Source organism: Pleurodeles waltl, chromosome 4_2 (genome assembly GCF_031143425.1).
Source record: "Pleurodeles waltl isolate 20211129_DDA chromosome 4_2, aPleWal1.hap1.20221129, whole genome shotgun sequence".
NCBI lineage: Eukaryota > Metazoa > Chordata > Amphibia > Caudata > Salamandridae > Pleurodeles > Pleurodeles waltl.
In genome coordinates, this window is record NC_090443.1 from 606880870 (window position 1) to 606893549 (window position 12680).

At 43.4% G+C, this 12680-nt stretch overlaps 1 protein-coding gene across 7 annotated transcripts in view; it reads left to right on the forward strand.

Annotated features, from left to right (window-relative positions):
* Positions 1-12680, forward strand: part of LOC138293127 (putative ferric-chelate reductase 1) — a 264364-nt gene that overhangs the window by 96207 nt on the left and 155477 nt on the right. For all 7 annotated transcript variants that reach the window (XM_069232154.1, XM_069232158.1, XM_069232153.1 and 4 more), the window contains one exon: positions 3512-3575. In XM_069232154.1, the coding sequence (XP_069088255.1) occupies positions 3512-3575 (64 nt within the window). The remainder of the gene's footprint in view (positions 1-3511; positions 3576-12680) is intronic.

The following is a 12680-nucleotide window of genomic DNA, read 5'->3' on the forward strand; positions in this document are numbered from 1 at the left end:
GTGCAATGCAATCGGATGTTTTTTCAAGGAGAAAATAGACAAGATCTGAGAGACTGTTCTGGAAAGCAACAGTGAGCCCTGCTTTTCCCCCTTGCAATGCCCATTAATCGATGCAAATTACTATTTAAGCCACCTCCAGCCCTTGATGGTCACACCCTATGGAAATGCAATGTTCTGTAACCCGTGATGACGTTTATAATTTGTAAAGCACCAATCCAATGTATAGCATCATCAATACCTCCCTCATGCAAAACATATATTTCAACAACCTAAAAAATTAAATAAAACCTCCTGTTGATAGCAGAAATATAACCTTGACCCTGAAAACCTCAAAAACACCACCTACCTCATATTCATAGATAAAATTATCAAGAACTTTTAAAATTTGCACTGAACGAATAAATCAAGATTAGCACCCTTTTGCAAAACGTCTAGTGACCAAATTAGCACAGGGATGCCAAATATTCAAATGGTGGCTTCTACCTACTTATCCTCCTAGAACTATAGTCTACATAAAGCCCTACTCAACACAGTTTCATAGCGCACTGAACCGTGGCACTGCTCAACACCTACAAATTAAAGCTTCAAGAACAAAGCACTTACCACCAACTTATAGCACGCAACAAGGTTATCTCCATCTTCAGCTTCTACATGGAACCTCTGGAAATATTTCTTGCTGGCCAGAACACAAGTTTCAACAGAATACAGAAGCCTTGCAGGAACATCTGTAGATCTCGTCTCACAGCAACATAACCACTATGATGGAATGCCTCACTGCCATTCAAGCTAGGATATTGAAGGCCTACCCATACCTAAAACTTAGTTTGTCCTATTTGCCTGTGACAAAGAAGTCAAACTTTAATACAATACAAGTTCATAGCCAAAACTCATGACAGTATCACAATTCAACTCAGGTGTGCACCAAGTCTCTCAGTTGCCGCGGGGTCAGATGCATCTGCTTTTAAACTCGGGAAACAGCCTTAACATCGCGGCTCCAACCACGCTATACCTTTACAATGTGTCCCGAAACACGAATGTGTCTTTACAACACATTCCTTTACCACGCAAGCCATTACAACAACTTGCCTTAGGGGAAAGCGTTGTTGGACTTGGTAAACATCTGCGTTGTTCCAACACACAACCTTAAAACTCACATTACTCGGAAAGACCATCCAGCCAGAACTCAAGTTTTACTTCTCTGCAGAGTAGCAGCACAACATCAGGATCACATTTCACTAGTCATTTCATAATAAAATGAGGTGCTAGCTTCCTCAAGGTTCGTTGTCATTTTTTGTTTAACAAATATATGTCCCTTGATTCATGTCATCCACTTTTTTGGACTTGAGTGTATGTCATGCTGAAGAAACCTGGCTTCTTTTCTGTTTTGGCCGCTCTATCTTGGATTAGCATACAAATGTTAAAATGAATGATGAAAAAGCTGAAATTTTGAAATGTGGCCCTAACCCTTTTTTCGAATGACAGTCTATGATCTTTGGGATTATGGGCCCCACCTTTCCCTGTTAGCAGCGCCAGAAATGTAGGTTTCAAACTTGATACAGGGATATCACTTGATATTGAAATACAAATCAGTTCTGTAGTATTTGCAAATTCTTATCAACTGAACATTCTGAGGAAACCCCTGAGAGTTATACCATGTGAGTGCCATGTCATGGTAGTGGAAGCATCAGTTCTTTCCAGGCTTAATAACACTAATGCCTTTTATTAGAGTTTGCATGCAAAACTTCTTCTCAGACTGCCCCTGATCCAGAATATAGCCATGAGGCTGGCAATGGATTGCACGAATTTGAGCATGTCACTGAGGACAGACGCAAATTGGATTGGCTACTGGAGGAGCAGAGAATATGTTTCTAAAGGTTCATGTCTGGCCTAAAAAAGTTATAAACTGCACTGCTGTTATGACTTGCATCATTACACATACCCCTAAACAGTCTTTGCATTGTTCTATGTAAGTCAGGGCATTGTATGGTATATATTTTTGTCGGAAGGAGGTTGGACTCAAGTTATTAAGTATAGTTCCTTCCCAATTTTTAACTGATTGGCCCTTTCTCGGTCTTTGTCTTTCTCTCTCAGAATGTATACCTTTGTGGTATACATTTGCACTTAGAGGTTCATCCATTTATTCATTTATCCCAGGGCCATCTTTAATAAAATGGTTTTACCCACTCTCTGTGAGAACTTAGCACGTGTCATGCACATCAGCCATGCCTGTGCCCTGTATCAGTGCTAACCATATTCCATATTTTCTCTGTTTTGGTCTTAGAGACCAGTGGGATCACTTTAGGTCACCGCAACTGTAGCAGGTTGACATGAAGTCTGCATCTTTAGGGGCTGTTTCTCTGCCCCTTTAACAGTGAGGCCAATCTATGCCAATAAAGCCACTATGGCCCCATTGCTTTTTTGTTCTTAACCCTCATCCTTGTTCTGCTTTTGATGGCTAGAATTAAGGGGTGAATGGGATCACTAATTTTAATTTGGCTTCCACATCATTGTATTTCAGATATATGGGTTAACTGAACCCAGCACAATACATTCTCAGCTCGGCCTTGGCTCCAAGCCAGCACTAAGCAGTGGAAATGTTTTCAATTTCATCTGCAGACCATTGGCCGTATTAGAGGAAGTGCCTTGGGGGGGTGCAACTGTCATGAGTGCCCACTTTGTGCACCCATGGGGCACTTTGGTATTACAGAAGGGGCTGCAGATGTAGCACCAACGTGTGTCCCTATGCAAATGAGGGAATCATTTTATGTCTGTGCCTGCGCCGTATTATGGAGGCAGGCACAAAAGCAATGAAGCTGTCAGGAGGCGCACTGAAAGTGCTCCACAAAAAGGTGCCACACTTTTAGTGCATCTCCTAAAGGCAGCCCTCTGGTAAAAGAGAGTCCCATGGACCGCCCCCAGACATCTCCCTGCAGGTGAGTACAGTCACTCATTGTGCCCACTAGCGGGGGCTCTCTCTCCCTTCTTCAAACTGCAGGTGGCATGCCATCTACACTGTGAAGCATAAAGCAGCTTTTAAACAGCTGCTCCGTATTTCGCTTGATTGCACTGTCACAAGGGCAGTGCAAGTGTGCGAATGCCATGGAGGGAGCACATTTTTTATAATATGGCGTTCTGTCCCTGTATGCACTCAGTGCACCTTTTGAAAGGGGGGCCATGGCACAAAGAGAAAAATGGCAATGTATTCATAAAATGGCCCCTGGAGTCCTACGCGATGGGAAGTATAATCAGTTGTATATGTTCTAGTGGTGCCCTGGCAGTGTACACATGCTATGCCTTCAATGAAAGCAGGTACAGGTGTCATGGAGGGTGGCCGGTTTGGAATTTCAGAAACTTAGAGAACTAGCTATTCTAAAATACATTTTTGTTTAAAGGGCCATGCATGATGTTTCTTCATCTATAGAGTCTGCTTTGTTTTAAATAATCCAGAATATTGCTTTCAGATTATATCCTTCTTAGATAGAAGTAACCAGTTTGGTGTCCTTTATTGCAGAGTTACCTTTCTTCAAGATTACAGTACATTTTGGACCCGGGTTGAAAGTCAAACCATCCAGAGAGTAAGTATATGCTATTTAAAAGTTAGAGCTTTAAATGAACTTTGAATGTGTTGGTACCAATGGCAAACATCGTAAACTGCAAAGACACATTTGCAAATTGTTGCTTACAATGTAAATGCTTAGTTTACTTCAATGACTTAAGACCATTCCGCAGTACAGTGGATTAAATATATGTAGTTAGCACATAAATAAGAATATGTATGTCAAGTCCTATGCTGTTGAATGCCTACGTGGGAGGGGCCTTGTAATTGGTGGCTGCATTTTACTGTGACAGCAAAGGCACAGAACAACAGTGTGGAGTTCTTCGCAAGGAATCTGCTGCATGGAAAACAGTCACAGGCCCTCAAACCTGGGACCAGATATAATCACTAAATTTATACAAAGCAAAGGATTAACCCCAACTCCTAAAATGAATGATCAAAACATTTGGATGTGTATCACAAACATTAATTGCACAGCCTACTGTGAGAAACATTATTAAACATAGTTGCATTTATAAATATTGAGCAAGGGGGCTCGCTACAAGACTCGGTTACTTTGTAAATGTCCACCTACAAAGAGTGATCTGTGTCTTATTGTTGCAGTTAATATTCATACTCCTGTGCAGTGGTGCGCAACTCACAAACCATTGCTGGAGAGGTAAAGATTGTGAAGATGTGATACATAGTAAAGGTTAAGTAATGATGGCGGTTTCTGCATGTTTTCAAATGGATGCCACAAGATAAAACAAAGGTTGACCAATCTGTTCTCTGCACTGATGGGAACCCACAGTGACAGAAAGACTGTTTTAAATAAGGATTCCAGTCGCCACGACAATGGTGAGTCTGTGCTGACAAGAGGGCCCAGTGTTCTTACTTGTGGTCCAGCAGCTAAACAATAGCTTAGTTGCATTTGCAAACATTCCCTAGGACATAGTCATAGCATAGTCACTAGTGTTTATGTTACCAATACAGAAACACAGCAGTAATATTGAAAGTAATAATATTTGCGTTACCAATAGGAGATGTGATGCCAATAACAAACTGTTGGAAAATGGTCCTCTCTGAAGGGTCACCCAAAACCTTTTGCCTTCCTCCTCCTCTTTTTCTGACCTTGCTTTTGTTGCTTTAGGACTCTGGGCACTTTACCACTGCTAACATGCATGTGCTCTCTCACTACAACATGTTAACATTGGCAAATACCAAATTGACATATTTAATTTACTCGTAAGTCCCTAGTAGAGTGCACTACATGTGCCCCGGGCCTGTAAATTAAATGCTACTAGTGGGTCTGCAGCACAAATCGTGCCACCCACATAAGTAGCCCTTAGCCATTTCTCAGGCCTGCACTGCAGAGCCTGTGTGTGAAGATTCACTGCCACCTTGATTTGACATTTAAAACTACTTGCCAAGCCTTAAACTCCCCTTTTATTGCATATACGTCATCTCTAAGGTAGGCCCTAGGTAGCCTATAAGGAAGGGTGCTATGTAAGGAAAAGGCAGGACATGTACTTGTAAGTTTTACATGTCCAGGTAGTGAAAAACTCCCAAACTCATTTTTACTATTGTGGAGCCTGCTCCTCTCGTAGGCCCGCACTGGGAATTCCCCAATATACTTTAAAGTGGCAATTGTGGTCTGAGAGGAGTGGCGTTGTCATGTTTGGTATGTTTGGAATGATAGTGAGAAAACCTGCGCACTGCTAAAGTTGGATTTAGCATTACCATTTTAGAGATGCCACTTTTAGATAGAAGCCATTTCTCTGCTCTTACTGCTCTCCATGCCTTATAGCCTGTCTCCAATCCACAACTGGACTGTGCTGGTGACAGCTCCCCTTGTGCATTCCATCCAGAAAGCCATAAACGCAGGACACTCAGCTGCATCTGCATACTGATAGGTCTTCCTGGGCAGGCCTGGAGAGGCTCTCACTTACACTTCAAAGGAAAGTGGCCTGAACCCACACAAAGGACTGATAACCACCCACAGATCTCCTGGCAGACAGTACTGGGCTGAAGGGGGAACTGGTGCACTTCAAAACCACTCTTTGAAGTCTCTCCCACGTCAAAATCACATTTGGGTATAAGTACTGGGGCTCTGACCCCCTCAAAGCAGACACTTCTGGACCTACAGCTGGACTCTGCCAGAAGGACTGCGGTGCTGCTCAAAGGACTCAACTGGCCTGATTTTCTGCTTGGTGCCCTACTGCTCCCTGATTCTGCTGGAAGGACTCTGTCTTACCACCACAAGTGATCTTAAAGGGATTTTTAGCTTGCCTCCTGTTCCCAAGTCTCAGGGACATCAAAGACTTGAACTATCTGTACTTCGACTCTACAAACTGTGAGTCCATCCTGCTTTGGAAGTGGGCCTAAGGTGTTGTATCTTCTGTGGTGTCATCAGAACTGCTGCGAAGCAACACAAAGCCTTGCTGCACAGCTGCAAGCCTCACCGGACTCGGCGCCAAGCAGTATGGTGCCCCATAAACCCACGCCACACAGCTGCCAGACGTTCGTAACCAATGCACAGCGACGACCAGCCCTAAAAAGCCTCACCGCACAGATGCCCTGGATCTTTGCAAAGCAAAGCCGAGCCCTGCAAAGCCTTGCAGTATAGCTCCCCGGGATCAACGTAAAGCAACGCCAAGCCCAGCAAAGACTCACCACACAGCTTCCTGGAACTGATGTCGGACAACAAAAACCTCGCAAAGCAATGCCGTGCAGACAGTGCCACAGAATTTAAGGTATTGTGTTCAGTAGGCCCAAGTGGGTCCCTGTAGCCACCCACGTTCCATCGCAATCGACGTGAACTTGTGACTTTGTCTTGGTACCGCGCAACAAGATAACCACTGTTGGTGCTTTGCGCTTCTGTGTGTTACTGTTACTTTCACCTAAATCTTTAAAATTGCATTACTCAGCTTCTACATATTGGACTTTTGTCATTTTTATGTTGTTTTATTTATAAAATCATAATCTATTTTTCTAATATGGTGTGGAATATTTCTGTGGTGTTTTCACTGTGTTATTGTATGAGTTATTGCACAAATACTTTAAACATTGCCTTCTAAGTTAAGCTTGCCTGCTCTGTGTTAAGCTATCGGAGGGTGAGCACAGGATAATTTAGATTGTGTTGTGACTTACCTTGACTAGGATTGTAGGCCCTACTTAGACTGGGTGCATGTCTCTGCCAAGTACAGACCCAATTTCTAACACAAACACAATAGTAATATTATTATTTAAATCAATAGCAATAACAATAGTAAATTGCTACAATAATAGTATTAGTGATATTTTGATGCTGGTTGTGTTTAGAATAGTATAATGCTTAGCGGTCAGCAGGTAGACGGGTTACTGAGTGAAAAATCACTTCTTATGTGCAGTTATGAACTCTCTGGAGTTGGGCCAGTAAAGAATCTTCCTCTGCTCTTCATCTGCCTCAATGAAGCTATTTGATCCAGGCTTCTCATGGAATCTATATCAATGTGGTTCAGCTCTGTCATCATATCTTAGGCTTGGTTTTATTTAGGTTTAGGGCAGGATAACCCTACTTGATGTATGGGACGGTTGTAGATGGTCTTGACCCTGTGACTTGATTAATGATGCATTAGTGCCCCATTGCCTCTCTGTTGACCCCTGAAGTCTTTTTGTAGATGCACCATATTTGCTCTTACACAAGCCATGAGATCATACAGTAAGCAGTGTTTAGTCACTTGGTATGCAGCATGTTATTTTAACCAATAATGTAGATTTTCCTAGTAATTTATGACGGAAAGTCTTAATTTTATTAAAGACACGGAGGCAAGTACCACTTTGCCTTCTTCATCAATTAAGCAAATGTGCAAGCAGGCATGCTTCCCTACACAGCCAAGCGAAAAATTGTATCAGGCCTCAGTGGTAGGCCTGAAGTGATATTTGAACTTGCACTGTAGTGGATTGCACACTAGGTGTTGCAGTCCACTAGTGGCATTTTACTTTAAGGCCCTGGGTGGACTTTGCACACCTTATACTAGTGTTGTATTGCTACGTTAAATATGCTAGTTAGGAAAATACCAATTTGCCCTGTTTAAAGGGGCTGCAGAGGCACTTCACTATGGCTAACAGGGGTAAAGTGCACAGAATTGTAAAACAAGCTAAAATAGAGTCCAGCAAAAGGCAAAAAATCTGGGGTGACCATGCACGAAAGGCAGATATTCTGCAAGGGACAATGCAGGTTAATTGAATTAAGGAGGAAAATATAAGATTTCATCTGATGGAATGATAATTCTCAGAGAACTACTTTGTTTTTCACTATTTCAGCAAAAGGCAGGATGTATTTGTGATTATGAATATTTGGCAATTAAAGTTACATTTTAAGTGCTACATTACATGCCTTATTTTAATATTACGTGCTAGTCCGTTTAGTGTTCCCGAAATGATTAGTGTTAGACCTGCCAACCTTAGGATTGTCGTCTACTTACCTTCAATTTTTGCTGGATCTGTGCATTTGTTGGCCTTAGAGCTCTCTGCACTCTACCACTGCTAACTAGTGCTAAGGTGCTTGTGCTCACTCCCTTAAACATAGTTTGAATTCCATGTACGTAATTGGCATATTTGATTTACCTATAAGTCAATCAATCAATTAATCAGGATTTGTAATGCACGGTTAATCAGCCAACAGGGTATCCAGGTGCTTGCAGGTCCCAGAGAAAGTAGTGAACATGAGGGAAAGCAAGGAGAAGACACACAAAAAAATAGGAGAAATGCTAGGAGAATGCTCTGTATACAAGGGAAAAGCAAAGAGAAGGCTCACAAAAAATGGGGGGAAGCAAGGAGAAATCAGTGAGAATGAAGAAAAAGCAAATAAAAGGTCCCCCAAAAAACATATAAAAAAGAAAAGAGAAAGCAGTGAAAATGAGGCAAAAGCAAGGAGAATGCACACAAAAAAACAGGGAAAAGCAAGGAGAAGACAAGGGCAAGAGTGATGCGGCAGCATGGGGAGAGCTGGGCCTAGGACCTGTTCAACGGGGTCACACTGCGGCCTCCATTAAGTAGGTCCTAGGAGGAGGAAGGGGTATTGGGATGTGGTGGACAGGGCTACGTGGGAGGAGGGAAATTAACTGTGTTAAGCAGGAGTGGCAATGAGGGTAAAAGCAAGGAGAAAGCAGTGAAAATTAGGGAAAAGCAAGGAAAAGGCACCCAACTGCAAAAAATGCAAGGAGAAAGCAGTGAGAACAACAGAAAAGGAAGGAGAGGGCACATCAAAAACAACAGAAAAGGCAAGACAGGGCAATGAAAACGAGGGAAACCCAATGAGAAGGCACTAAAAAAAACAGAGAGAAAAGCAAGGGTAAAGCCATGAAAATGAGGGAAAAGTAAGGAGAGGGCACTCAAAAAAAAGCAGGATCTGCTTGAAAACCTCAGAGGTCAGCCATGATGTTGAGCCCTGCATGTACACCTGCACCAAGACTACCAGAGGTGACTCTAAGGGCTAGTTTTCTGGCCTCCTGTTCAGAGCCGCAGGGACAAAACAGGCTACCACCATATTGAACCTGCACCTGGACCCAGCCTGAGTGAGTCCGGAACCCCCAAGATGTGTTCCACTGGTCCTGGACCTTTGGCTGTGGTGCTAAAGTTGCCTCTTTTCCAAAACTGAGGACTTCTGTGAGAACCAGGAGGAAAATAGGACCAAACTGCTTGTCAGTCCATCTGGGGTGCATTGCTGGTCAGAATGATTTTGCGGCTTCTCTCACTACATTCTTCTTGTAGCAGAACATCTGATTCAGTGAAACTTCATGAAAGGGGTATCTGAACTTGTGGAACTACAGCTTTCTGCTTCATCCCATTGGAGTTTTTCAACTTCCATTTCACGATTAACTCTGAACATAGAAACCTTCTCCGTAGCTTCGACCCAAGGCTGTCCAATGACGATGGTCCCTCCTTGGACTTCTCCTGCAGCCTTGCTCCTCTGAACTTTACCTTGGTAGACATTTTTCATCAGAAATGTTTTCAAGTAAGCGATGACCAGTGTAGGACGCTGGCCCTCCATATAGTGTGCAACTTTAGGAAAACTGTGCAGGGGGTCCAGACAACCACATGTTGGTTTACAGAGGTAAAAACTACATCACCTAATGCTGATCGAGCAGATAGGCCAATTTTGGAGAACTGCAAAGCATTTGTTGCACTCACAGTATCAATCCTGCAGCTCACACATTTAAAGGAATAACTCAAGACCAGAGTTTTATATAATTTTTAAGGCTAAGTTTATCAGAATTGGTTAAGTACTTTTGGAGAAATGGATTTTTGAAGTTTAAAGAAAATAGTCTTTCTGTACATAATTGCGCACCATAGGAATCAATGGAAAGTTACCTTTTAAAAATACATATAAAACCATACAGTTCAGTTAGCAAGTTCTCCTTTTGCGGGTTGGTCGAGGTCATCAGTGGGCACACTGCGGCAGCTGGGGAAGGTCTAACGGCTCCTGGGTCTGGCAGGAGCAGCTGGGAAATGTCTCTGGAGCTCGTGCAGGGCTACTGCGGGGGACCACTTGGAAAAGCACTGCACAGGTAAGTTTAGAGCTGGTTCCTTGGGGTACACTTGGAGTGTCAAAGTCGCAAGGGGTGAGGTGCCCTTAGGACACAGCAGGATCTTCGTTGCAGGGCACAGGGCAGCCGGGTGCAGAGTGAATTGGTGATCCAGAAGCTTTGTGCAAAGATGCTCTTTGGATCTGGAGGTAAGTCAGTCCAGTTGCCCAGCAGCTCCTCAGCGGCGATTGTCAGGTCCTGGGTGCAGCAGGCAGGGTTTGGTGCCTTTTCTTTGTGCAGCAGGTCCACAGTTCTCATACCTTGGATCTTCTTTGTGCTGGTCTGCTTTGTGTTCTTAGAATCTCATTTCTTGGTCTAGGGATGCCCACTAAATATTACATTTAATAGGCATTTTAGGGGGTACCTGGTAGTCTCCAATGGGACACTTACCTTTGGGTGGCTACACCCACTATAGTGACCACTTGCTGTGGGAGAGGTAATTTCCCTAAACCTGATTGGCTATTTTCTTTCCATCTAAGATGGAGGAAAATGAAATGTAGTGTCCACCTCGCTTTACTTTAGTGGTGATACATGCCAGGTGGGGCCACTCCTCCTAACCTTTGCCTGTTTTCCCGCCTTTGCTCCTGCCAAAAGTGAGGGTTTGCAGAGGGGCTGACCATCTGCTGCTACCAGCAGCCATGGGGGGTCGGGTTGTAAACGCAGTAAGCCCTTTGAAGCTCGCCGCCAGGGCAGTGCAAATTCCTGAGGGAAAGGCTGTTAGCTCCTCCACCCAAGAAGGGCATTGTTTTACAACCCAGAGGGACAGGGCTGTCCCCCAAGGTTTGTATATTGGGTGTCTGGAGGTGACAGGCTGGCTAGAGCAAGTCAGCAACCATGCCAGGGTAGCTAGATTTTGCAGGGGGCACCTCTAAGGTGACCCCTGGGTACATTTAAGGATAAATCCAATAATGGTACCAGTTTGGATTTATCATTCTGAGTTGTATGATACCAAACAACCCAGGGTTCAGAATGGCTATCATTTAGCTGGGGAACTTGTGTTGACCAGTGCCCACGACATGTATTAAAATGGCTGCTCTGTTCACTCACTATGTCCCAGGTTTGGCAAGGATATAGTCGGGGCATATTGCTCATGCAGTTATGCCCTCACCTATAATATGGAGCACCCTGCCTTAGGGCTGTAAGGCCTGCCAGAGGGGTGCCTTACCCATAGTGAATGTAGTGTAGGTTGACAATGGCACACAGGCAGTGTGCCATGTCGAGTTTTAGTTTGAGGTTTGCACCAGGGCACTCAGCCTGCAGTGGCAGTGCTGGGTGCATCTGGCAATATGTCCCTAGAGGGTGACACAATCAGTGCTGCTGCCCTCAGGGGCCAACCCATAGTACCCGATGCCCTGGGAACCTAGGTACCCATTTACTAGGGACTTGTAGTGGTAGTTAAGGGTGTATCCAATTGTGCCAATGCATCACAACAATTTTAGGGAAAGAGCTCTGGCCCAGGGAACCTGTTTAGCAGGGGCCCTGGACAGTATAGCTTCTAGGCTACATCAAACATCAGGCAGAAAGTGGGAGATAACCATGTCAAAAGAGGCATTTTCTCACAACCAGTCCTATCCACTTCTTTTATGAGAACCATGCCCCATCATGTTCGGCCATAACTTTTGACTTTGTCCATGTTTCGCTCGATTAAATCTCCTTGGTTGGCACGTTGGTCTTTTAGGTGCTATTTTGAACCTTAAACTTTGAAACATAATAATCCTGGTTCTACTGATTGGATGTTTGTTGTTTTGGTGTTAAATAATCTATTAAAATGTACTGTTTTTCTAAATTGGTTTAGGATTTTTCTTCTAATGTTTTTTCACCGTTTTGCTGTTTGTATGCTGCAAAAATACTTTACACATTGCCTGCAGGTTAAACCTGACTGCTTTTTGTGCCAAGTTACCCAGGGTTAAGCACAGGTTAATTTAGTGATATTTGTGGATCACCCTACAAGGGACTGTGGCTGTTGCTTAACCAGGGTCAACCCCCATGCAAACAACACACCAAGAGCCAGATGTAGCAAAGGGTTTTTCCCATTCTGTGTCAATGGGAAAATGTGTTCGTACATATGGCATCAATTTCCCACAATTCGATTAAGCTGATAGATTTTCTAAGTCCCCAAAAGGATTGTTTTCAGGGAAAAGGAAAACTTGCAGGTGTGTCTCACCCCTGGAGCGACAAGCTCTATTCATGCTCGACTTTTGGTGCTGTTACACTGAATAGTAACAATTTCTTTCATTCAAATTTGAGGAAGCACACAGAATCGTCTCCTAGTGTATCTTTGTGTTTGTCTGATAAAGAATTGAGCAAAAATCTTTTCTCTTCCTTATTTAATACAAGCAGTATGACAATACGTGACAATTGAGCACATATAATTTAGAAAAGACTCACATAAATACTGAACTTCAACTAGCCTGTCACTTTAGGCTCTAATATATTTTATGTACATGTTAACAAGAAGGCTTATCCTGAAGAGGTAGTCACTGAGAGTGGTAGAGAGTTTTGGAGGTTAAGAGAGCGAGGTAAAGAAAGGTATGTTGTGTAGCCATTTTAGAAATAGCACCATGCACGTTAGCTTG